At 42.3% G+C, this 27,823-nt stretch overlaps 1 protein-coding gene across 1 annotated transcript in view; it reads right to left on the reverse strand.

The window, feature by feature from the left end:
- Mcoln2 (mucolipin TRP cation channel 2) overlaps positions 1-27,823 on the reverse strand; it is a 54,521-nt gene that overhangs the window by 10,422 nt on the left and 16,276 nt on the right. The window contains exons 3-11 of the mRNA XM_026406155.1: positions 23,200-23,373; positions 20,987-21,140; positions 12,430-12,514; positions 12,221-12,317; positions 9,857-9,956; positions 4,659-4,771; positions 2,937-3,086; positions 1,411-1,512; positions 1,174-1,296 (exon numbers count right to left, since the gene is read on the reverse strand). Of these exons, the coding sequence (XP_026261940.1) occupies positions 1,174-1,296; positions 1,411-1,512; positions 2,937-3,086; positions 4,659-4,771; positions 9,857-9,956; positions 12,221-12,317; positions 12,430-12,514; positions 20,987-21,140; positions 23,200-23,373 (1,098 nt within the window). The remainder of the gene's footprint in view (positions 1-1,173; positions 1,297-1,410; positions 1,513-2,936; positions 3,087-4,658; positions 4,772-9,856; positions 9,957-12,220; positions 12,318-12,429; positions 12,515-20,986; positions 21,141-23,199; positions 23,374-27,823) is intronic.

Raw genomic sequence — 27,823 nt, forward strand, 5'->3', positions numbered from 1 at the left:
CAAAGCAGTGACATAAAATTGGAAAAGCAATAAGATTACCAAGGTTTATTATTAACCCAGAAGTTAACTATCTGCTAATTATATAGTGTCTCAAATAGGAAAAATAGTAATTCCCTTTGCACATAGTATGCCAGACATTCAGAGAGGAAAGCCTGGGTTACTAGTTTCTAGATTTTATTTTGGTTGTATAACAGAGAAGGCTTGAGCTTCAAGGATAACTTTCCTCTTTGTGAACCGTCTACAAACCACAGCTGATCACATATTTGTTTAATGCACCTAATCATGGTCAAAACTTAGGGTTGCACTGTTACACAAACATAGAAACAATCCTTTGCATTTGGGCCTCTTTTACCCTGTAGAGTGCCTGAGGATACCAGTACCCCAGGCAGTTGTGGGGATGAAATAAAAAAGAACACAGAAATGCCCCGCTCGATGTCTAACACAGAAACAGCAAGTGTTAGCTGCTGTGATTCCAGTCATGGGTCCGTGGAAGAAAAACTGAAGCTATGATCATTACTTTTACTTCTGTGGTTTGAAAACAAGACCCAACTTACCTCGTTTCATTTCCTGATGTCTCAAAATTTGTCAATTTAAAGCAAGAATATCTTAGCATAACTTGGGCATTTCTGAGTTTATGATGGTCAGTACTAATGACTGAAGCTCAGTAATAGTTTGAAACCCAGATTCTGATCTTTAACCCAGCACAAAGATGGTTCTCACAAAGATGGTTCTCATTTCCATCAGAGATGAAATGGCCCTCCAGGCAATCCTTACCACCTTCCTTCTCCTCAACTGGTGTGGACGAAAACCCTAATATTTGGAAGTAGAATGATTCTGTAATAATTTTTCCCACTCAATTTTATTTTTACTAGAGTGACCTTATGCCCAAACACTTGTCACATGATGATCAGTTGGGTGAATGCGTGACCCCTCAAGCCTACTACAGACAACTAGGACATACATACTCTCCAGACTTCTGCAGTTCTTGTTTCAATATCCTAAAGTCACTTCAATTTCCCAAAAGGAAAAGAGATACAAAACCATGACAAAGACACCTACTTATTGACATCACAGGTGAGTGATGGGGAAGAATGTTTAGAAGGCAAGTGCTACAAACCCATTATAAAGGTCCCAAAAGCCTGCGGTGCAGAGGGAAGAGGGAGCGCTACATACCTTCTCATGATATGGGCCCAAGACAATCCAGCCACAGAAGGTGTAACCCAGATAGATCATGCCAGCACAAGCACAGAACCGGAGAACTTTGGGCAGTGAGGCTTGCATTGTTAAAATGAGCACCTGGAAAAAATAAGGGAATTAACAGAATGGGGGAAATAAAAAAGTAACTATGAACCCAAAGAAGAAATGAGTCCCACCCAACCACAATGGTCCTTCCCAGCATCAAATGCTTACGTTATATGCTTGGAAATACCCCAGGTATCTGATGACACCAACCCAAACGAAGAGTGTAGACGTCCCAAGCAAAATGCTGCACAGGTCATAATTTGTGAGATTCTAAGGAATGAAAAAAAAAGGCAATAAATCATTTACCTCACTTTTGATGGATTGGAAAGAATGTTCTGTCTCCCTAGAGGTGCTACTAAAAGTTTTTAAAAAGAATGCAAAAAATAGAATGCAGTCCCCAATGTTTGTTTCTTGTTTCCTTTTACTACTTCAATGGGTTGAACTGATTTTTTTCCCATATAGACCGAAATAGAAATCGCATTCACCACCAATCTAGTCATTTTAGAATATAAGGTGAAGGTGTTTATTAAGCATCAAACAATACAATTCAGCTACTTATGAAAGCAAATTCCAACATGATCTGATAATCCCACTCTCAAGGAATTCCAGGTCTAGTTGAGAACACAAACACATAAATACAATTCTAATAAAGAATATTAAGTGCAATGAGAGAGACAATGCTCTGCTTGTCGAAGAGGGCTTCCCTTGGGGGCGTGACCCCAAAGCAGAGCTACACCTGCAGGACGGGATGGAGAAAGTTCCACAGGCAAATGGACGAAGGCTGAACAGACAGACACATGACACCGAGAACCAGCAAGTTGTCCTGAACAGGCAGGATCAGAACCAAGGTTGGGAATGGGAGGAGAGCCAAGGAACAGAGACAGAACAGGATGAGGAAGACCCTGGGAGCCACTTCCTAAAGTAGGTCCTGGGAGGTAGGAAGGAGGGTAACAGCAAGGTTGACACTTTTGAGAAAATTACTCTGAGCTGGGTGAATGGATCTGAGTGAAATAAGGCTGAAGATGGGAAACGAGAATGGAGCCTGCTGGGACAGTCCAGGCTAGAGGAGAATGGCCCAAAGAAGTCAGCAGCAGAAGATGGAGAAGATGGGCACTGTGGTGGTGGGAGGCCAGGCTGGTAGGATCCATCAACAGTACAGCATGGAGGGCAGAAGGCTGGGTGAAGGAGGGAGCCAGCTCTCCTTCAAGCCAATCTCCTAGTAATGAGATTGAATCAACTAATTTCTGCAACGTGTCAGTTAGTTACTGGTCGACTGGTAAGTATTCCTGCCTTGCCCTCATCTGTCAGGGTGCCCAATAGTCATGGGTCATGACCACCAGCTCTTGATGCATGTTCGGGGGAAATGATTGGTTTATGGCTCAGTTTCTCCTTCTGCAACTACCATAAATGGATGGATGGATGAATAAGGCCCAAACAACCAATCTTCTGAAACTTCCGTTATTATTCCAAAGATGCCACCAAATTTCCTAGAGGATAGTCATAGGAGTATCAGTAGCCACGCACATCAGGTTCCTCACTCCCTTCATGAGGTAATTAAGAGACAGGAGGCCTCCCTTGGATGGGTGTGAGAAAAGAGGAGTAGACCAGCCTCCATAAAGATTCTATATCTTAAAATGCCTGAGGTCATCCAGAAGAATATAAAGAACACAAGATTTGAAAGGGGTTGTCCTCACCTTTGCTTTGATTTCCATTTTTAATATGGATCCAATGATGGTCATGAGGTCGCTGATAATCACCAGGACATACCATCCACTGATGAACTCCCACTGGTCAGCCTCACACACACGTCGCTTGTGCTTCTCCAGGAAGAAATTTAGAAATCTCTACAGCAAACATTTAAAAAAGCATCTCTTACAAATCCCATTGCCCTCGGGAAGCAAAGATAGGTGCAAAACAGTGCTCTTGCCTGTAAAATGACGTGGCATCTCTTTCCCAACTCGATAGTTCCATTTCACATTGGGGGGTGGTGGCACACATTTTTCCTCGTCATCTCCCCCAGCTGTAAATAAGCTTTTGAGTGGCTGCTAAATTAACTCGAACATTAAATACACATGCTCCGGCTCCAGAAGACTCTTGTCAAAATAGCTGACACACAATCTGTTCCAGATACTTTGAATATGATCGACTCATTCAAGCTGAGGACAACTCTGGGGACTAGATACTATCCGTTCTGTCTTCTCGGTGAAGGAATGGAGGCCCAGGGAGGTTGAGCCAGGAACTGAGTCCAGCCAGGAACTGGCTCCAGAGTGTGTGTTCCCAGCGGGCCCCCTCGCTTTGGCACAGAGAGGATCTTAACCTTGTACTCAGAATATGAAGAGGATTAGAGGACAGGTAAGAGAGATGGGTGTTAACAAAGTAAGTTGGCTGAATCAAGATCATGGAAAACAGAACAGACTCTTGCTCCACAAATGGTAATTTCAATGAGTTCCCAATTCCTGTGACCCCAATAGGAATTTACACACATGCCACAAACCAGAATAAGACTGGCAGGGAGCTGGAATATATATATATTCATTAAGAGCCCTGAGGGTAAAAAAGGTAAAGTGAAACTCAGGGGAGAATTTTTAAACTATTTAAAAAACAGAATAAAGCATTTAATGTTTCATTATGACCCATTTACCAAGCTGCCCTGTCAAAACGAACTCTGATTTCAAGACAAAAGATGAAGCTCACACAAGCTATTACTCTGTTCGTGCCTGAATTTAAAAGGGTCTCATTTATTCTGGAAACACCCCAAAGCGTGAGAGTTCACTTTTGTGCACCTGCACTTGTTAACTCACTATTAAGCAGGATCATTATCTGATTCCTACCTGACATCCCCAGAACCTGTACTTCCTTCCCACCCCTCAGGCTGGTTAGAGCCTCCAGGGAGGGGCCATCATTGGACAGAATTAAGTGAGCCAAGGGGCCCAGGAAGAGTAGGGAGGGCCTGTTGAGAGCCACAGCAGAAGGGGCCTCAGCAAACTTTCAGACTGCCAGCTGATGATTGGCTCACAGTGGCCCAGCAACTTCTAGCTGATTGGCTCCTCTGCGGTGATGCTCATTGGGCTGTTTCCCTGCCCTTTCAGACCACGGAGCTGCTCATTGGGGGACTTCTTTGGCTCCGCCCACACGACCCAGCCAATCGGCCTCAAGAGCAGGAGGATTGTGGGAGTGTGAGAGGCTTGGGTTGGTGTGAGAGGCTTGTGGGAAGCCGGTGGTGGCATTTGGGCTCTGAGGGTTTTTCCTGAGGAGCTGTTTTGTTTGGCGTGTGTGGAAGTTCGTTTCTTTTGAAAAGTGGCTCCTGAATCATGCCCAGCCAGACTGCGGCAAGGGCCAACATCAGCAGCCCACTATTTGGACAAGCTGAGGGTGCCTGCCCACATGGGAGGGAGAAAGTGCAAACACACACTTACCTTTCGTAGTCGGAGAGCAAGAACAACAGACCTTGTGCACAGGATGAGGGAGGCCAGGCAAATCACAATGACAAATGCATCAAACACCAGGACATACTGAGGGTTTTTCTGAACTGAAGAACAAAACAGAATGTAAATGCTAAACACATCTCACCTGAGAATAACTTCCAGGCCAAAGGGCAGTCTGAACAGACGTTCAAATGGAAACTTCTGTTCCTTGTCAGAACACAATGGCAACTATCAGAAAGGATCCCACTGAAATCACTCAGAAGTCAGCCAGCAAGGCGAAGCATCCCCTGGTGTGAAGAGTCAGGCGTTTAAAAATACACCAAGTGCTAATAAATGCACTGACATTAACTTATAAATATTTACTGTAGCACAGAATTCAACAGGAGGTGATCCATTTGGACGGGCCTACCAAGTTGTTTCACACATCAAGTTGCCATTAATATGAGGAAAAATTAAAATGCCACCCCTGGAAGCCTCATTTCTGCTTCTCAGCCTCCCTGCTCACATTCCCAGTGGAGAGTGCTGATCTGATAAACGTTTTCTGCATGTGCAAGAAATAACTTCTTGGAATGGAAATGAGGAGGACAGTGGTAATCAGATTTTTGTTCTGGAATACACAGGAGCAGGGAGATTGTGCCAGAGGGAAATGAAACTGTACCTTGAGCTTCTCTCAGACTTTATGGGAGCATCCCACACTCCAATCACTACCCTCTCCTTCCCCACCCTGTGGCTACACTGGTCCTCCTTCTTCCATCCTCTCACCTCAGGGACTTTGCACATCTTGTTCCCTCTGTCTGGGTGAGCACCTCTCTCCCTACACACCTATGCCCAGGTTATTCATTTTCAGTGTCAAGTTTCAAATTAAACCCCTTCCTTCTCAGAACAAAATTTCCTAAATTCTTATCTCTTTTAGCCACTCTTATATTCTTCCATGGCACTGGCTACAGCTACACACACCCAAAGACACTGATCTTATATCCTCAAAGAAGACACGTTGTAGAGCACAAAGACAATGAAAAACGGGAAACGACGTAAATCTCTGGAGCCTGATGGCCTGGGTCTCAGGGAAGTCACTAATCCTAAGCCTCCATTTCCTCTGAGAAGTGGGTAGAATGGTAAAAGTTAATAACAACAACAACAATAAGACAAATATCACGGGGATATCGTGAAGATTACAAAAGTTCATGTATGAAAAGCACTCTGAAGAGCCCTCAGGAAATGACAGGAGCAAACACCCGCCGTGCTTACCATTTGATCATTCAGTGTCCATCTTCCCCAGCAAATGACTGGCTGTCTCTGTGAAGCAGGGTCCCTGAGCAGTGTTAAAATACAGCACTTGTGCCTAGCATCACACTTCAGCAAGCTCACACATAAGTGAAGAGCTTCATGCAGAACATGAGCAGACCACTAAGTGGTCTAAATTAGAGCTTACAAAAATCTGAGCCAAATCAGAGGCAGAGGGTCATGAGAAAGCAAAGAGTTGCGAGAAATGAAGGAAGATCATAAGTTGGACCTCAGGTGGACTTAGGGAAGGAGGACAAAGAAGACTGAATGACAATTTTCTGTCTTGGGTAAACTGAGTTCAGTCTGGACAATCAAGACCAGAAAGGATGACATGGACCTTCAGAACAGGTGACCTTCAGAGGAGAGTCTAGGTCAGAGTGCTCCACGGCGACCTTCAGCAAAGGAGGCATTAAGAGAAGGACCAGAGCACCCTCATATTTAATAACACAAGGATGTGAGCAACCCTGGACCAGTGTCTGAGGGCAAAGTGGCTCATCCAGTAGGGCAGGAACACAGCTGGCTAGTAAATGTGATTCACAGAGCAAATGATTCTACCCAGCTAAGTTTCAGGCACCTCTGCTTCAAAACAGTGTGGGCAGCACCTGCTTCACAGGGCTGTCCTGGGAGCCAGGCACAACAACCAATGGAAAGTGAGTGCCCAGCACTAAATGCTCACAGCTGCTTTTAGCCATTCTATACCGAAGAAACTTAAGTTATCTTGAAATATCATCTGACAGATAGATAATAAGACAACATAGCTCTACCACAACACAGCCCTCCCCTACCCTTGGGCCTAGGGCAGAGAAAATGGGAAGTTCTTGGGAAGATGAGTCAGAAAATCCTATGAAAGGCAAAGACAGCTTCTGGTAACTTTCTTTATAACCTATTCCTAGAACAAAACCTGAGATTGCTTTCATTGAGCCTAATCTGCAGATAGGAAAATAAACAGACCTAGAAAGATAAACCTGCCCTCCCAACAGAGAATCCTGCATTCTATATTTCCTTGAATTACTGAAAAGACAAGTCTGGTGTGTTAAAAAAAAAAAGTAGAGTTTTATAAACACAGCAATTGCTTTCTCACCCCATTGAAACTACATTACCCTACAGGAACATTTTCCAGATGTGGGTTTAGAAAACACTAGTCCAGAAAGATGCTCTACTGACCTGATTAGGAGTGTCCCACACCAACTCCACCCTTCCCTACCACTGGTCTGCCTGAGGGGCTGTAACCCAGGGTCACCTAACTCACCACCCTTTCCTTTTAATACCGGTGACATGCCCATCAAGGGAGAATCCTGCCCACTAATCTCCCCAAGTCTCCCATCCATGAATTGCTCTACTTACAAACTTAAGTTAGACACTCCAGTCAGAATGGCAGTTATCAAGAATATAAGCAACAATACATGTTGGCACACTCATACATTGCTGGTGGGACTGCAAATTGGTGCAACCAATCTGGAAAGCAGTATGGAGATTCCTTTAAAAACTTGGAATGGAACCACCATTTGACCCAGCTATCCCACTCCTTGGTTTATACCTCAAGGACTGAAAAACAGCATACTACAGTGATGCAGTCACATCAATATTATAGCATAATTCACAGTAGCCAAACTGTGGAACCAACCTAGATGCCCTTCAATAGATGAATGGAAAAAGAAATTGTGGCATGTATACACAATGGAATATTACTCAGCAATAAAAGATAATAAAATTATGGCATTCGTAGGTAAATGGATGGAGTTGGAGAACATCACGCTAAGCAAAGTAAGCCAATCCCCCAAAACCAAAGGCCAAATGTTTACTCTGATAAGTGGATGCTAATCCATAATGGGGGGCCATGAGATGAGTGGAGGAACTGTGGATTGGGCAAAGGGGAGGAAGGAGAGGGGAGGGGTATGGGGTAGGAAAGATGAGGGAATGAGATAGACATTATTACCCTACGTATAAGTGTGATTGTAAAAAATGGTGTGACCCTATTTTATGTACAACCAGAGAAGTGAAAAATTGTGTTCCATTTGTGTACAATGAATCGAAGAGCATTCTGCTGTCATGTATAACTGATTAGAACAAATTTTAAAAACTTAAGTTAGAGGAAGATTGCAATACATGTGGAGATGGACATCAGAAGTCATAAAAGCCAACATGAGTTTTGTATGTGAAAAGGAATATTTCCTCATATTTTGCTTTGAGATAATACAGATAATGGCAAGAAGGAGAGAGAAGTGTATGTGAAAGAAACTCAGAACACCTTGTAAGTAGCATCAGGAGTCCACCAGATGTCGCCCTTGCCCTCCTCCCCCTTCCCCCAAACCAGGGAAATCTCAACCCACTAGATTGCTTCACAGAAGGCGGGGGAAATTTCCTAAACTGTTTTCCAAACTTCCGATTTTTAAGTCTTTCACATCCCCTCATTTTATTTTAAATTCGTATTCTCCTAGCGACAAAGAATGGCTTCTTAGGATGCAGTTCCAGAGAAACACATGTAAATTTTTACCGTTTTCACTCTGTGGTGTGAGGTTTGTATTTCCCCTTGTTGGCCACAGGAGGGAGCCACAGCGGCCCCGCGCTGCGCATAGGCAGGAAAACCCCAGGATCTGTGTGGAAGCAGCTGCTTTGGAGACAGATTTGATCTACCACTCATTCCCTCATTTTGACCTTCATACTGACTATTCCTAATCACAATTTACATGCGACAAAGGTTAGGTTGAGTTTTTGTTTGTTTGGGTTTTTTTTTTTTTCATAGAAAATAGATGCAACCCATACTCGGACTTGCAAAACATGCATCTGATCTGTGCCAATCTGTGAAAGTGGTACCTGCTGGAAATAGGAACCCCTTTTAAACAGAAACCCAAACTGTCCATTCTGATCGGAGGAACTACTAAAACCCAAACTTTTAAAAAAGATGAAATCATCAGGCTGTCTTATACAACTGAAAAGTAGCAGGCCACAAAGCTACCTGTTTTTAAAAAAAAAAAAAAAAAACTAAAATGGAAACCACAGGTATTTTACATTTTATTTCATTCTGGTTAAAAGGAAGTTCATCCAAACAAAGCTTGCCAATTAAAGAAAAAAACTGCTGACCATCCACCACTGACATCATTTCAACCCCTCACTGGGCAAAAAGGGCTGGGTCCACATAGCCCATTTAAACATGTGCGTTAAGAGGTGTTTTTCATATATTGACTGAACACATGACCCCACATTTGTACAAGTGACAATCTTGGCTCTGAGGCCTTGATCTTCCTCCTCCATTGTCCAAGGCTCAGATCAAAAACATACCTTCTTCAAGAATCATTTAAATTTTATTTCCCACTCTATCCCAGTCGGATATATCTTTTGCTTGCTTTCTCTTCATTCCTCCAGCACACCCCTCACCTATACCCACCTGAAACACACTAGAGATTTTATCAGCACTTAATTCTCCCTCACTAAGCCTTTCTTTTTTATCTTTTCACCACAGGACCTAGCAATTCATATACACCCACTTCTGTTCTCAGAGCTTTGCTTTCCATACTAATCCTTTGATATCTGACTTCCTGGAAGGTAAGTACCATCATGACTCCTCATTTTTTCAGAGAAAGGTACTAAGACAGAGAAGTTTAGAAATTTGCCCCAGATCACAGGTAAACAGGACTGGGATTCAAACCCAGGCCATCTGGCTCCAGAGCTGGAGTACCTAACCACCAAGTCACATGACTTCTAGCAGATGTGTTATCCACACTTGCTGAACAAAAAGCACAGAGCTGTGGGACATGCATCACAGAATCCGATTTTCAATACATGGACTTCCAGAACCCTTTCCCCCTATCACCATCCAAATCAACCACTCAGATACTCCAAATCCCAAAATAAAGTGTTGAAATCCATCCCATAATCCGCAAAGACCAAGCAGAGCGCATACTTACTAGAGCCAGATATGTTCAGGTCTTTACATTCTTCAATATCGGCGTCACTGTCAAAATAGATTTTGATTTTGCCACTGTGCGCTTTATTATTGAAGGTGATCTGGAGACACAAGGAGATTGAGAGGTTATCGCTCAGCAGAAATTAAGACTCACTGGGTCAACTCTGCTTTTAAAAGTAGGGGCATCCAAACTGTGCTGACTCAAAGAAAAATATACTGATAAAAATATACTGATAAAAATAAAAACATCCTTATCACATGATTTCTTCACAAGGTTCTATTAGTAATCCCAGGAACTAAAATATAAAGTCACCAATCTTTGACAAGAGAACACAATGACCCTCATTATTTAAAAAAAAAAAAAAAGCATTTATTTTTATTTTTTTTTAGTTTTTTTGTACTGAGGATTGAGCCTAGGGGTGCTTAACCACTAAGCCATATCCCCAGCTGTTTTTTATATTTTATTTTGTGATAGGATGTCACTAAGTTGTTTAGGGCCTCACTAAGTTGCTCAGACAGGCTTTGAACTTGTGATCTTCCTGCCTCAGCCTCCTGAGCCACTGAGATTATAGGCATACCCCAATGTGCCCAGTTACCCAGAATGGCATTTAAAAGCATTTGCTTCCATTCTGTCCTATGGGTATGAAATCCTAGGCTTTTATTAGACTGAAAATTCTTTTTCTCTTTGCCTCAAGAGCTATATGCAGGGCTGGGGATGTGGCTCAAGCGGTAGCGCGCTCGCCTGGCATGCGTGCTGCCCGGGTTCGATCCTCAGCACCACATACAAACAAAGATGTTGTGTCCGCCGAAAACTAAAAAATAAATATTAAAAAATTCTCTCTCATTCTCTCTCTCTCTCTCTCTCTCTCTCTCTCTCTCTCTCTCTCTCTCTAAAAAAAAAAAAGAGCTATATGCAATGTTTTCAGAAATTACAGACTTGTTCCAGGGCTTCAGGCTGAACTTAAAATGTCCTAATGCCCTCACTTTCCACATTATAGAACCCAAGTCAGTCATTTAAATCATTCCAGGCTTATACACGATGCATGCTGAGGAGTTCTTAGGGTAAACACATTGAGATATCCAAAGAGCTGGGAGAGCTGAATGTGTGGGTGACCAAACCCACACACCTGAGCACCCCTGAACACAAACCAAGTTCTGTGTAATCCAGAACATCACTGAGACCATTCAGAGCTCGAGAGATAACTCAGACCAGCCCACTTCCCAACGGTGAGCTATGATGGCTTCCAAAATTACTTCCCTAAATTACTTCCCTCAAGCCTTTGGAAACTTGAGCAAAGTCCAAAGAACTAAACAAAAATGTAAAGCCAATGTTTTGATCCCCCCATTGCTGCCCATGTCATGACAAAGTCATATGTGACCCATCCTGGCAGGCCCTGCCCCTCCCTGATTCTCTCTTGCCTCTGTCCTTGTCCTCCAGAGGATCCCAGGGAGGCCTTGCCCACCCAGCTCAGGGTGATAACCATTATCTTCTTGTCCAGAACCAACCCTCCTTACCACATGCTGAATGTGTCTCCCTCAAAATCCACATGTGTCTGAATGTGTCTCCCTCAAAATCCTTCATCCCCAGGGCAACAGTGATGGGGAGGGGACCTAATAGGAGGTGACTAGGTCATGAGGGCTCTGTCCCCATGAATGGATTCATGTCATTACTGTGGGGGCAGGTAGTTGTCCCTAAAGCGGCCCCTCTTGCTCTCTCATGTGCTCTCTCACCGTGTGCTGCCTTCCACCATGTCATGATAGCAAGAAGGCCCTTGCCAGATGCAGCCCCGCCAGCTTGGATTTCTTAGTCTCCCAAACTATCAGCCAAATAAACCTCTATTTACAAATTACCCAGTCTGTGGAGAAAATGGGGGAAGATACCAAACAAGGCAATTTATAATGACTTAGCTATTTAATTATCTTTCTGTCTGCTCTCTCCTCCCGTCTATAAGCTTGGGGGGTGGGGCACGTGCCTGGAGGGCATAGCACAATGCCTGGTGCATAGTAGGGACTCATAGTATTTATTAATTGTGGGGTTTGAAAATACTTGATAGGACATTCACAGAGATCTCCCTTGGAAGCTGGGAAAAGTACTAGAGACTGAAAATACATGTCAGAAGCATCCCTTTGGATATTTCAGAAGAATAGAAGGTCAAAGGCATCTTTGAAAACTCCACTCAGATATCTGGTTAGAAACAAAGGGTTTCTTCAGAGGTCATGGTCTCTGGACCACCAACACCATCAACTGCCACTAAAACCATTTTAAACACAGCCACATGGAATGTCTCTTGGTGTGATTTATACTCTGCAGCTATAAAAGCGGAGAGAGCCATAGGAAGTGGCTTAGTCAAACCAAGGCACTTGCCGTGTTCCGGAAGATGTAGCAGTCGGGTAATTCACGGGAATGAATCGTCTGTAGGTCAATGCCTTTAAGGTGAAAGGAGATTTCAACTTGTAAGAGCCTGAACAGAACATATCAAAAGGTGTAAAATGTCACACTTTTACTCGTCCACCCTCCTTCCCCCTCCCTCAGCTCCTGGGAAATGAGACGTGGAATCGTGGAATCGTGTTTACCGATAGAATTCCAGACTGAAGAACGGGGACTGCATCCAGTCCTGAGGGTCCTTGTCAAGTGTCTGAAGGTCCAAGTTAGTGCAGTCTAGGGAAAGGCCAGGACAAACAAGGGCCGCGTCAGACAGGCATCGGTTGCTAAAACTAGTGCACAGAAGTGCCATGTGAAGCAGGCTACTTAGAAAGTTTCAAAATACCTCCCCAGACCATATTTACTAATTACCAGAGAATGAATAGTGACCTTTCCATGGAGAACCTGGCAGACCCCACACTACCCCAGTGACCAAAGTTAACATCAGTCATGAGATAAATAGGCTGTGCCTCCCACCATGGTGCCAAGGAGGCAGCGGTGACGGTTATGTGCTATTCCTGCCCCAAGTCACTGCCTCAACCCAGTCCTGAGCAAACAAACTCCCAAAGTGCAGGACAGTCCATTCTTTAAAAATGTTAAGAGGTTGTGTTGAGGGCCACAGCCGAGTAGGGATGACGCATGGCATTTTTGCCAGAAGTAGTGGTTGAGAGGTGATCGAGCCTTTAAGACGATGACTTTTGAGTTCTCCCGGAGTTCCCCTTGAGTTCCGGTTGAGCTCTCCCGGGGATTCCTGAAGAGTTGGCATTGGTTGGGGAAGTACCGGAGGAGAGATTTCCAGTTGGTGGTTCCTGGAGGAGCCGCGTGGCATTCAGGAGAGTTCCCAGGGAGTGTGTGTGTGGAGTGTGCTGGTGGAGTTCAGAAATAAAGTTTGTTCCTGCTTCAGTGGCTCGTGATTTGTGCCCACCCAGACTGCGGCAAGATTGGATGCAGTGGCACATGCCTGTGATCCTAGTGGCTCAGGAAGCTGAGGCAGGAGGATTGCAAGTTCAAAGCCAGCCTCAGCAACTTAGTGAGATCCTGTCTCCAAATAAAAATAATAATAATACTAAAATGGGCTGGGGGTATAGCTCAGTGGTTAAGTACCCATGGGTTCATCCCTGGTATCAAAATTTTAAAAATTAAAAATGTCAAGATCATGCCAGGCATGATGGTGCATGCCTGTAATTCCAGCAACTTGGCAGGCTGAGGTAGAAATATTGCAAGTTCAAGGCCAGCATTAGCAACTCAGTGAGACCCTGTCTCAAACATTTTTAAAAAGAGAGTGGGGTGGGGCTGTAGCTCAGTGGTAAAGTACCCAGGGTTCAATCCCCAGTACACAAAAAAGAGCCAAGATCATAAAAGAAAAACAAATCCAAGCAAATTTCTTTTGCTCTGGATTTAAAAAAAACTAAAGACATAATAGCACAAGGCAAGATATGATCTGGATGGGATCCCAGGAGTAGGGAACAGTTTCTCTACAGCTATAAAGATCGTTAAGATAATTGATGAGTTGAGAATAGAGTTTGTGTATTATGGTATTGCATCAGTGTTAATTCTTCACTTTGAGCACTATACAGGGATCACGTAGAATGTTCTTGTTTGGGGAAAAATGCGCACTGAAGTATTTTTAAGCAAAGAAACAGCATATCTATGCCTTCAGGAAAAATATTTATACATACAAAGAAAAAGTAAATAAGACATTAGTATTTGGGAAATCTGGATGAAGAGAACACAGGATATCTTTGTGACGTTCTGTAACTTTTCTGTTAGGTCTGACACTTTCTTCATGATTAAAAAGAGAAGGAAAAGGAGCCCAGGTTGCATGCAAGTAAGAACAAATTATCAGCTATAAACTATAGAAGAATAATCCCAAAAGCCTCCCATAAAAATTAATCTCATTATCATGGAGCCCAACACCCTTGTGTCAGAGGTTAGTAAAGCCAAGAGGTCTAGAGGTGAGCACCTGTCAAGGTGACCTGGTAACAGAACTGGTGGAGGCCAGCCTGGCCGCATCCCCCAGCTAGGGCTGTGCCTCCTGTGCTGTCTTTGACATGGAGAAGTCAGGACCTATTATAGGCCATCCTCGCAGGTGATTTGAGTTACCTCCCTGGCTGGGCGAGAGGCACTTAGGCACATCCTTGTGTCCAGAGCTTTCCCCACCCTTCTCAGGTCCAAGGGCTTGTCTGTGTGGAGGTGTATCTGGCCATTACCCCTGAAGACCCAGTCGCCACACCTGACCTTGGGACACTGCCCCCCTTCATCTTCATTGGATGGGATTTTCCCCAGAATTTTTTGTTCCCCAATAAAAGCCCACTCCCTGGAGTGTTCTCTCTCTCTCTCTCTCTCTCTCTCTCTCTCTCTCTCTCTCTCTCTCTCTCTCTCGCCTCTTCAGTAAACCTCGCTACCCTAATAGGTAGCTGGAGGCTGGAAGTAGGAGAAGCCGTCCTGGAGCTGGTTTAAAGGTAATTAGATTCTGTCTCTTTAATTCAAACTCCCTTCGGATTTCTCACGTAGCTGAACCTTCATTTATGAAGCCTGTGCTGGCTGCGGGCTAAACTACAGTGCCTGGCACCAGCAGGTCCTCCAGCATCTTGTATACTCAATGGTTCATTCTTTGAGAATGGCATCCCAGGATTTCAGCTCCTTATTTGTTTCTTTATCCCTCTAACTGGAGCACAAGGTCTTTGAGAGCAAGAGCACAATCTTATTGCATCACCAAACACTTGCAGCCTACCAGACAACCGACACTTAAAAGATGTCTCGATATGTGGTTCACACTGCTTTTTATAAAAATCAGACATCCTGAGCCAAACGTGGGACACAGAGCTGAAGAGATAACTCAACAGCATACTATAAGAAATGTGCTAGGGCAGTATATTCTCTCATTTAATGCATCTTTTCATTTAAACCTTAAAGCAACCTTGTGAGATGGGCACTGTTGCTGCCATTTTACAAGTGAACAAACCAAAGCACAGAGCAGTCAAGAATCTCCTTAAGGTCACACAACTGGCTGGTGTCTATCCAAAATTTAAATCTACCTGCTCTTGGTTCCAGGTCAGGAGCCCTGCGGAAGCTGACCTCTGAACATGTGTTTTAGAAGAGCATCAAAGATCCAGGCTCCCCACCTGACTCTTCATTTATTCAGTAAATATTTGCTGAAAGCCAAGCACTGTGCTGGGTACTGGAGGTAAGCAATAAAAGGACAGATGTGGCCTCCGTGGAGCTTACCTCCTAGTAGGGGAGGTAAATGGTGATTTTAATACACACACACACACACACACACACACACACACAAAATAACTCAAGGTGTGAGAAGATAGTGAAGACAAAGTGATGTGAATAACTTCGTGGGGTGGCCCTAGTCAAGGACACGTGGTCACAGAATGACCCTGGAGGAGCTAAAGGTGTTTGAACTGAAACCTTTTGCTGAAGGAGGAAGAACCACCCATGCATAGATCCAGGGGGAGTACTATGCATAGATGCCAGCAAGCAGTAAGGACTCCAGGCAAGAAAGAGCCAGACTCATTCCTCAAACAGAAAAGACACTGAACAGGGAACTGAGGACAGGGTTATGAGGAGCTTGGTGCAACAGGTAGGCAGCCAGCTCTCATAGGGACACAGGTTTTATTCTCAATGGAATGGGGAGCCACTTTGAAACCAGAAAATGATATGACCCAATTTATATTTTTTTAAAAAGACCACTCTGGTTGCATGGGGGCTGGGCAGAGAAGGGAGAACATAAGACCAGAACCAGGAGAACAATCTAGGAGCAAGGAGCAGCATGGATTAGAGTGGTGATTGTAGAAATAAAGAAATCAACACATTCAAGCAAGGGGCTTGAGCAACTGGGAATATGATAGTGTAAAACAAAAATGCTGTTATCATTTTCCAAGATGGGGAAGACTGAGAAAGGAACAGCTAGGGCCAGGGGTGAGTGGGGAGATGGGGAAGTCTGAAGCCTTTTGTTTTAGACACAGATTTGAAATTCCTTCCAGACATCACAGTGAGGTTGTCAAGCAGCCAGCTGAACATATGAACAGTCTGGAGTGCAGAGGGAACTCAAGTGAGAGGTGTAGGTCTGGGTGCCCCAGAGAAAGGGCATGACTTCTTAGAGACAGAGGAGTGTCACCTGCCATGAGGCGAGGTTCTAACTGTGGCCTCCCCTTGCACTCCTTTGTGACACAGGGGAGAGGATTGCAGGAAAGAGATGCAAGGAACATGGAAGAGGGGAGGCCAGAAGATAGCGTCCTGCTCGGTCACACCTCTCCAGGAGGCACCAGCCCTGAGATAGTGGGTAGGGAATGGAGGAGGTTAGGGACAATTCACAGTTAACAGGACTCAGGTGGGAAAAGACAGGCAAGTGCCCTGACAGCTTTTGTGAGGAAGTGATAGGGTGGACAAAGGTATCCATGCTACATGCTGAAGTCACTGAAGACGGGAGGTGCAGATGGAATACAGAAAATAAAGTGAAGTCACTCAAAAGGTAGGTCTGTGTGAAGTTAAAGATGTTTAGTTGGAAAACACTGAACCTGAGCCTCAGAAATGCAATGTGCATGAATCACAGGGATCTTGTTGGGATGCGCACTTGGCTCAGGAGCTCGAGGGTGGGGCCTGAAGTTCTACACAAGCTTCCACTAGGGATGCTCATGTTGCTGTATGTGAGTCTTAAAGACCTACTGCCACTATGATTGCATGACTTTGGCTTAGTTGCCTAGCTTAAAGGAGTAGCAGTTTTCTCCACTGTGAAAGGAAGGCCACGCTGTTGATAATTAAGGTGCTTCTAACTCTAAGATGAATTTTAAAATATCAATTAAATCAATCTGAATGAATGATTACATTCTGAAAGAAATAATGTGTTCAAGACAGATGTGCAAGACATGGTCCTGGGTCTTTTTCTTCTGTATTTCATTCACTGTAAGATGTATACTATTTTGCTTTAAACATCTCTAAATCAGTTGGATGTTTTTAAAGTGATAGCATCTTAGATTCATGGAAATAGGACAGAATTTTGTCAGTTAATTTTATGCTATTTGTAAAATTTGCCTTCTAAAAGTCTGCTTAACTGTTCAAATCCAGCATTGCTTTGTAGTTATGAGCTACACATTATCCCAACTCATTTTCAGAACTCTGAAATCTGGTGACCTTACACTACAGTCATTGCCACTGAGGTCACCAGCACCTGATGGCAACAAGACAGATTTAAAAAAAGAAGATGGCAAATGTCCCAAGTAAAATATCAAAGCTCCAGCAGAACATAGCACAACAGCCTCACTGCTCAAATGAATCTTATTTACAGAGCAGAATACTTTGGCCAATGAAATAACAGCCCTCTTAGAAGGAGCACGGGTGAGACACATTCTTAAAGCAGACAGGAAAATAATGAAGCAATCATCATGACTCATGTGGAGAGAAGAACATGAGCAATTGCACTACAGATGCACTACAGAAACTAAAACTGCACTTAAAAAAAAAGTGCAAGTTTTTAGTGAAGTTTTTTAGTGCAACTGTAGTGCACTACTGAAAATAAAATATCATATAGGGTGAGCATCCCTGATCCAAAAATCCAAAATCTGAAATGCTCCAAAATCTGAAATATTTTGAGCATGGACCTGATACAAGTAAAAATTTCCACAGTTGACCTCACTTGATGGGTAACAGTCAAAATGAAGGTATACTAATAATGCTGTATAAAATTACCTTCTGGCTCTAAGATGTGTAGCATGCCATGTTTAGACTTTGACCCACAAGTATCTTTTTCATTATGTATATGAAAAATCCAAAAGAATCTGGAATCTGGAACACTTCTATTCTCAAGCATTATGGATAAGGAATACTTGACCTGTACTAAAATAATAGCCACTTAAATATTGGGGGAGGGGGAATCTCTTTTTTATAGGATTCCTAATAATTCTTTCAATAAAGCTGAACTGGAAAGCTACCATTCTAGAGGCAGAAATGGAAGGGATATAGCCATCAATATTAATTAAGGGAAACTTGGCTTGATCTACACAGCCAACTACAACTAAATAGAAAACCACCAGGAAAGCTGGGTGTACAGGCCGATGTCTACATTCAGCACAAAGAAGGATGATTCTCAATAGTAAAGGAAATGCAGAATGTATGAGCAGCTAACCTAGGACAGCTTCCATCAATTCACCTACTTAAACTCTCACGTCACACGGCTGAGGTCAAATGCAATTCCTATTTGTATCATCTGCAGGCTTCCTCCACTATGTCCAAAAAGGGTTTAAAATCAAATAGCAAGTATTTTTTTAAAGTCTTTATACCTTTTTGATAGGTTGTAAGATTCTCTTTGACAAGTTTTAATTGTTAAGTCAAAGAATACAATTAACCTACTTAAACAATCTCTCTAAACAAAGTCAAATTAAAAACCAACCTCTCTCCTTTAGTAAAAAAAAAAAAAATCCATATTCTTGCAGAAAGGAAACGAACAAAGGCACTATTGTCTAATCATATAAATAAATCCTGCTTTGCAGCCCTGCCCATCCTACCTAGCCAGTGATATTGACTTTGGCCACATTTCTTTAACCAATTTTCCAAGAAAAGTCAATTGAGAAAAACAGCACCTGAATCACTGAACAACAGCTGTATGGTGCAGCCACTTTTAGTCACACATTTTCCAAAGGGTGAATGACTTGTAGCTTACTTGAAGCAGAACTTTGAGGGGTTTTGTCATTCAATCAGGGTGACAGGACAAGCCATTAGTCTACCTGTGAGTCCTCCTACCTCAGATACAGGAATCACCTACAGGGAGGGAACAGCTGGGCACCCAGCTAAAACACTCAGAGGAATCAAGATTAGCCCTTTGTAGATGGACTACCAGATCGGTCTCAGGTGAGGCAGTGCTTCCAGAGCCATAAGACCACATTGGCTACAGAACCAAACAACATCCTCTAAAAGGTCTCTGAGAGCAACCTTGGAGCCATGCAGCACCTGAACCCCAGATGATATGGCTTAGGCTTCTTCTTCCCAAGTCAAAATTCTGGAACACATTTACTCACACAGATTCTAAACAGGCAGACTGAGTTAAAACCAGTGTCTTGCAGGAGTGTTCTCCTCTTGTGTTACCAAGGCACCTTAAAATCAGGTTGTAGGACCTACGGTCAGATTAACTGTGTTAACACCCCATTTAAAAAAAAAAAAAACTTCCAAATTTAAGCTGATATTAAGACCACTACTCCATATCGTTAGTGTGAGGATGGCCTTAGGCTTGAGCCTAAGCAACTCTATTTTAAAAACTCCAGTTTGAAACCTGCAGTCTCACCAGGCACTTCCAACAAAGCCCTCCAGTATGCCACAAACAAGTTACTTCCCCTCAATCTGATAAACAGAGTGAAGCCTCTGGCAGGCTAGCTTCACCTGATAAGAGGGAAAGGTGAGAAGATCAGGGTGAAGACTACCAGACCAGATGTATCTGACCCCAGGTTAAATGATGTCGTGGAGAAATCTGGTGGTAGCTGATAAGGGTTGAAAGGGGGGTCAAAAGCCCCCAAATTTAGTATAAATAATAGAGCTGATGAACAGGGATTCAGCCAGCCGAAGCAAGTATGCACTCAAGCTGGAGAACCTGATGAAGACCTGACATCTCATCACTTGTCACCGTTTCCTGAGCCTCTGCATGATCCTCACAGCTCTCAAACTCCACCCACCTCGTCTGGACCTTGGTGAGAGCCGCCACTTCTCCCTACAACCCTCTCCTCAACCAGTCTCCACTCCATGCCAGGAAAAGCCTGCCTTGGTTCCAGACCTGATCACTGTAGTCTGAGTGAGTGTGCATCTGCTCGACATAAAGCCTAAGGCTTAAGACTTCTGAACTTAGCATGCAGAGGGAATGTCTGTCATTAGCCTGTCATGATTAAGTGTGTTTTGCAGTGCTTAGAATTAATCTAGAATTGTTTGCTGTGAATTGATTATGTCTATTGTAGTGCTTGGCATTAAGGATTGTCATTTTCTTGATTAAGAACCTACAGAGTGAAATTGTACTGAGTAATTTGAGTGAATAAAGCATTGAAAGGGGCAGAAGTGCACGGACATTCTTTATCTCTCTCCTCGACTGCATATGTTGCAATTTTACCCCCTTGACAGTAACTTGAGGAGCTATAATGGAATAATCTTTGCAACCCTAGTACAAGCCACTGTGAACACCATGGGAACAGTGGCCATCCAGAAGTTTGTTGAATGAATGACAAAGTTCTGGGTCAAACATTTTGCATTTACACATTACATATGGTATTCTTTTACGTTTCTAACAGAGTGGTGCACAACAGTTCTACATGATTAGCTGTTAACGTTTTGTCAAACAATCTCCTAAAAGAGAAAGTTTGTAATCACAATTCACCTTTAAAGAGCACTTACATACTTTGTAGGTAGTAAAAACAAGTATGCAAGGCATTTTTGCTTACATTATTTCATTTAATACATACATTTTTTTTTCAAAATCTAATCACTCCCTAATGGGAAAAAAAAACCTAAACAAACATGAATACTTATGCATTTATTCCCAAACTAACAATTTTGAGAGACACCAAAGAGATCCACAGATACTATCCCTATCCCATTACCGGAGCCACAGTTTCCTGAGCCAAAGCTTCTGCAGGCTCATGCCAGAACAGGTTCACTCTCCAATGAGGACTTTGCTCTCACCACAGAAGACAACAAAGGCACATAATGAAATTATCGCTGTGTTACCTGTCTCAATGTCGCTGTCAATGTTCAGGGTCTCGTTAGAAGAAGGCATGGTCCCTTTCTTGTAATGCTGCTTACAGATTTTTAAGCCAATTATGTTGTCTTCATTTTCTCCATAGTCAAGGGTCGCCAGGGAAATGTTCTTTAGACGATGATACTATTTTTAAAAAATAGTTAAATAATAGTTAAAAACACATATGAGCTTTTTAAAGTTTGGTCAGAAGTCACAGCCTATGGAATGCAGTTTTAGCCACTTTTTATTGTTTATATCCTGCCCCCTCAGTAGCACTTTCCAATTTTAAACAACACAAAGTCATTTTCTCAGGCTGCAAAGGAACGAACTACCCCACAGAACTCTAAACTAAAGCACACCCACTCACAGCTGGCTCCCATCTCCCTCAGAGCCCAAGACAGGGTCCTGCTGATCTCTCAGACCTTACTGCCTACAATGGCCCCGTGCTCCATGCCACAGGGTCACATCCAGGGAGCTCCTGGAGCTTGCCAAACACACATCTGCCTCTGGTTTTTGCTGTTCCCTCCACCTGGAACCTCAGGTAACTACCTAGCTCATGCCGTCAGGTCCTGACTCAAATATCACCACCTCAGTCAGGCATTCCCTTACCAAGCCAATGAAAATTGCAAGCATAGATCAAAACCTTACATTGTACCCCCAAAAATGTTATATAATTAAAATTAAATTAAAAAAAACTGCACGCATTGGGCTGGAGATATAGCTCAGTGGTAGAGTGCTTGTCTCACATGCACAAGGCCCTGGGTTCAATCCCCAGCACCCCCCCCCCCGACACACACTGCAAGCATCCATCCCATGCCAAACACATTCCTCCTGTCCTATTCCATAGGAGTGATCACTCTCAGAGAAGCTACAGCTTACATTAACACAACTAATACCACCTCACACTAACACAATTTTGCTCTCTGCACTAACAGGACTTCACTAGCTCCCATCTTCACAAATATCATTTTACTATTCTAGGAAACTTTTACCTAGGAACACAAAAGTTGTTGCAAATAATTATATTGTTCAGGAATATCCAAAAGACTCATATAGGTGGCTAGACAATTCGAAGATTTAGTCTGATAATAATTCCAAGACTTTTTGAGACTATTTCCCTGACCTTGTCTTGCTAGATCCACCAACCTTAAAGTTATAGCATGATCCTTACCCAATTCTAATCGAGGGCCCCCACATTAAAGGACTCTGATTCTACCCGAGGCATGGTTTGGACTATACAAAGTGGCATCTTCCTTACTGCTGTAGCAAGGATCTCAGCTTTGCTTATCAGCATGTTTTTGGATAGTGACCTTAGGGAGCTGGCATTTGATACTATACATTTCATTTTGTTTCATTTGTCTGGCTCTTCCCTTTACAAAGGGCAGGGATTTTGTTTGATTCACTGATATATCTCCAATGTCTGGAATAGTACTGGCTAACACTAGGGACTCAAATGTTTATTGAATGAATGAATGAAAAAGAAAAGACCAATTTCTCTCCCCTAAATTCTCTCCTCAGGTCCACCAGTCTGCTGTCTCATACCCGTCCAGATATAACTGTTATATTCCATGTTCTTAAGATTTGGATAGAATTACTAGTGCTAAGACATCAAAATTGAGACCAACAAAGACTCTTCTTAGTTTCAAGTCTTCATCAAGGCTTCTGAGGTGATAAATGTCTTGGTTATTTGATCTGAAGTAATCTCCCCAAAGTAGTGAGTATGAAGAAATAAATTTTAAAAAAAAATCTTAGAGAAGAGGTCAAATAGGCAAACTTTACTATGTGGTTCCAAAAACAGTTATAAACATTTTTTCAGCAAATTATTCAAAATTTACATGAGGATATTTGAATGTTTGTATTATTTTTGTTTGCTTGCTAAGACAACAAGATCAAATATATTTGTATATTTACATATACTTGATCTTTTTTTCTTTTGGTACCAGATATTTAACCCAGGAGTGTTTAACCCCTAAACCACATCCCCAGCCCTTTCTATTTTTCACTTTGGGACAGGGTCTCACTAAGCTGCTTAGGACCTCACCAAATTGCTGAGGCTAGCCTTGAACTTGTGATCCTTCTGCCTTAGCCTCCCAAGCTACTGGGATTACAGATATGCACCACCATGCCCGGCTCAAGAAAGTATATTCTTAAAGTATAGGTCAACATATTCTTAAAGAACAGATAATTCACAACAAGTACTTGCCTGATGAATAACAAAAAAGATGCTCTCATAGGCGTCCTTTTGAGTATATACACTGCAACTGTAGTCATCTTCATCTATACCAGAATATCCTTTCAAAAACAAGTGCTTAAAAGCAACAGTGTTATCTTCTTTGAAAGCAACCACCAATTGGTTACCTAAACCAAAACGAACAAGCTGGAAAAGAAAATCAAATAGGAATATGAACTTGACCATTTTCCAAGGAAGGAAAATGTCTTCTGATCATTCACCTTCTGCTCAAACCCTATAAGAAAAATCATCTCAATTCCTTGCTTCATACCAATAGCAACAATGTCAAAATACAAGTCCCCCCAAAGAATAACTTCACTGAGTTACATCAGCAATTCTAAGTAGCATTAAGATTGTGTTGGAGCTCAGACAAAAACAAACCCCCAAGCATGGTGCTTTGACAGGCTGAGTACCTTGAACTTCAGCAGCAGCCCAAGCACAAAAAGTCTTCCTGACCTTCTCTCCCCTCCCTACCTCTCCTGAAACACAGGAAGGGTCTTTCTCTGAAGTACCTTTACCTAAAAGTTCCTCCAGTAAGAAGTAATTGCCACGAATCCCATCACTATAAGCTCATTAAACAGGAAAGATTAATTCAAAGGAAAGAGGACTAGAGTTAACACCATCGTCAGAGTCCAGAGAAACTTTGTCCCAAGCTATTGTCTGTTCTTTAGGCCCATTTATCCCTTCCCCCCCAAAAAAAAACACCAAAAAAACAAAAACAAAAAACATTTACTTACTGCACTACTCTGAGTTCTCCAGAGAAACAGATCCAATAGAATGAGGGGGTCTATTAGATTGGCTCCCATGATCAGAAGTTAATTTGCCCCACAGCAGCTGACTAGGGGGCCAGGGAAAGCAGGCAGCTGCTGAATCAAAGAAGCAGGAAGTCTCAGAAGGAGAGAGAAAGGCCAATGGGGTCCCAGTGTGAGGCCAAAAGCCTGAAAACCCTGAGAGCCGCTGGTGCTGGTCCATATTCAAAGGCTGATGAACTGGAGGCTGATGTACCACACAACGGGGGAGAAAAATGCACCCAGTAGAGAAGGGATGAATGCTGGGGAGAAAGCTTCTCTCCAATTTTTTGGTTCCATCCAGGCCCTCAGCCTAGTGGATGGTACTGCCCTCATTAAGTGCAGGTCTTTCCCACTCAATTTGCTGACCCACATGCCAATCTTCTCTGGAAATACCTTCACAGACACACCCAGAAGTATGCGTTATCAGTTTTTAGGTATCCCTCAACCAGTCAGGTTGACAACCAAAATTAACCATTGTCCTTACTCTCTCTTTAAAATGGCATATATTCTCTCTTCCCACTTCCCTCTTCCCTGTGAAGAAGGGTATATCAACTTCTAAATTTTGTTGGGTGATCTCCCCGTGCACATAATAAATGAGTGGGGGTTTTTTTTCCTCTTGTTAATCCATCTCCTGTCAGTTTATTTTAGTTGACACAAATACTAAACCTTCAGAGAACAGAGAGGAAATTTCCTTTGCCCCTACAATTGAAAGAAATTCACTCCCAACCCTACTGGCGTGTGTGTGTGTGTGTGTGTGTGTGTGTGTGTGTGTGTATGTGAGAGAGAGCTACTGAAAGTTGAACCCAGGGCCTCTACCACTGAGCTTCATCTTCATCATTTTTTAATTCTTTATTTAGAGATAGGGTCTTACTAAGTTGCCCAAGCTGGTCTCAAACTTGAAATCCCCCTGCCTCAGCTTCCTGAGACACTGGGATTATAGGCATGTACCACCATGCTCTGACCCTACTGGCTTTTAAAAAAGGAAGAATTCATATCAGCTAAGTCTGAATACTTTTTCCTATATTTGGGTTTTAAATTAATTGTTTTCATAAGTGATTAGTTGGCAAAGCAATAATGTATGTTTTATTGGTAATATACTTAGAAATTGTGGCTTTTAAGAATGCCTTTGAGAAGTTATCAGTATAAATATTTACTCCAGATAGGGTGTAACAATTGTTCAAAGAATTCAATTAATCCAGTTCTGCAAAAATTCTTATACAGCATTTACAACTAAGACTTTGCCCAACAAGATCTACAGTATCAAAGTTCATAAAAGAGCTGGGGCTCTTTTATAAGCTGGGGCACACTGTAATCCCAGCAACTCAGGAGGCTAAGGCAAGAGGATTGAAAGTTCAAGGCCAGCAGCCTCAGAAACTTAGTGAAGCCCTAGGAATTTAGCAAAACCTTGTTTCAATAAATAAATTAATTAATTTAAATGGCTGAGGGTGTAGCTCAGTGGTAAAGCACCCCTGGGTTCAATCCTCTGTACCATTAAATAAATAAAAATTTAAAAGTTCCCAAAAGCATAACAGGGCTCAGTTTACCTATATGATGTCAAACCCATTCATTGTCACCAAGCACCCACCTGCTCCTGATAAAACATCTACTTGCTTTCCCTTCCATTGTATCTGATACAAGATTAGGCACCCAAGGGCTCTCCTCACCAAGAGTGAAAGTTTTCTACCTAGAACCCAATAAATAGGGAAAATTAGCCAATACCAAAGGTTTACAAAAAACTAAGAAACCACACAAACAGCCATGTACACACAGGTGCACATTATCAGGTGTATTCTCTCTCTCTCTCTCTCACACACACACACACACACACACACACACGTGTGTGCAGGCACACTTACACTCTCTCGTGTATGCCCTCACCTCTCACACCTTCTGTGTATTCTAATTCATTCCCTCCCTCTCTCTCTCTCTCTCTCTCTCTCTCTCTCTCTCTCTCTCTCTCTCTCTCACACACACACACACACACACACACACACACACACAGAGTAACATTTTTGCTGAAGTTAAACCTCCAAAAGCCTGTGCCACACACTTTTTCCCACTTCCCTGTTTCATAAAACAATGAGACTCTAGAAGTTTTCCTCCAGGCCTTACCCAGCTCAGTCAGAACATTTTGAGAATGTGTGAAATTAGCAAGTTTAATTAGATGACCCATATAGTTCTGGCATTTCTTGCCATCCCATCACTCAATATAATAAAACTATACAATAATACATAAAATATTAATTATGAAAAATTCAGATGAAATTAATGTTAATTTGCACAAGCAAATTAGCACAAGGGTGTTTTTTTAGTAGTTCTTATTTCAGCTTTTACATTTTGACAGCAAAAATGCATTCCTGTCCCACCATCTAGATCTTAAGGTTTGCTAATTAAATTAAATTTAATTAATTAATTATTACAAATAATATTGACAGGCTGGAAATATAGCTCAGTTGGTGCTTACCTTTCTTGCACAAGGCCCTGGGTTCAATCCCCAGCACCATAAATAGATCCATCGATCGATCGATCGATCTGACTATTTTCCAGCAATTATATGCCAGACATTGTATTAACTGCTTTACATGTATTTTCTTACTTACCACTGTAACTAACCATGAATATGTTACCACTATTATCTGCATTTTACATAAGTATAAACTGATACCTAGCCTCATTAAATTTCCCCAACCCACTTAACTAGTCTGGAAGCCAGGTCTAACTCCAAAACCATCTTTATGATGCTGCATGAACAATTTCCTTCTGATAGAAAAAAAAATTTTATCTTTGGGACATTTCTTATAAAAAAAACAATTTAAGTGCTGGCATTTCATAATTAGGAAAGGCAGCTATTGCTTGAGAATGTACATAGATGACACTCTAGAGCATTTCAATTTCACCATGTCACATTCCTGAAATACCAACTCCAAGGATTGAGCAATTGCAAAAAACACAGCTATTCTAAGAAGAACATCAGATAAGACATCCCACATCATTCCACCTGTGCTGAAAATCAAGCAAGCTAAGGTTAAAAGTTCTTTCAAGCATGTGACACCTGTCAATGGCACCTATAGGAGAGACAAGGAAAGGTCATGTTGCTTTTTGAAAGTTAAAAAGTAAACCAAAGAACCAGCACACACAATTGATTCAAGATGTTAGAAGGGGATACCATTGCATCTTCCAAACCCTCCTACCTCACCTATAGCACCATTATTCAATCAAAATTTACCAACTGCTTCTTTCTGACAAGCTCAATACCATGTGGATGTGGGCAGGGTCAACCCTCATGGTGTTAAATAATAGCACATAGGCACTGTACTAAAAATTTACAATTATTATTTTTCATTTAATTCCTCCATATTCTATGAGAGTTGTTACACTGGGGTCTATTTTTTTTTAAATAGGCCTTCTTTTCTTTCTTTCTTTCTTTCTTTTTTTTTTTTTTTTTTTGTTCTCCCTAGTACTATACAGACTCAGGAAATCAAATAGTGCCCATCACAATGTCAGGGCTAAATATGATTATAGTGTATACATAAGCACACTGAAGTCAATTAATTATCCAAGCTGGAATATCTAGAAGGTATCAAATTGAGGATTCAAACCAGGTCTGTTGACATTAAAGCCTGCTCATTCTTTTGACCATTGGGCTTCCCCAGCTCTTTTACTGAAACGCTGCTGTACTCAGATATTAGACCTATCCCTCCTACACCCATAGAAAAGAAACACAAAAGGTCTGAACAGAAAATGGACAATCAATTAAGAAAGTGGCATATGATTTGCTGATATATGAAGCCACCATTTTATTCAAA

Source organism: Urocitellus parryii, chromosome 11 (assembly GCF_045843805.1).
Source record: "Urocitellus parryii isolate mUroPar1 chromosome 11, mUroPar1.hap1, whole genome shotgun sequence".
NCBI classification, from domain to species: domain Eukaryota; kingdom Metazoa; phylum Chordata; class Mammalia; order Rodentia; family Sciuridae; genus Urocitellus; species Urocitellus parryii.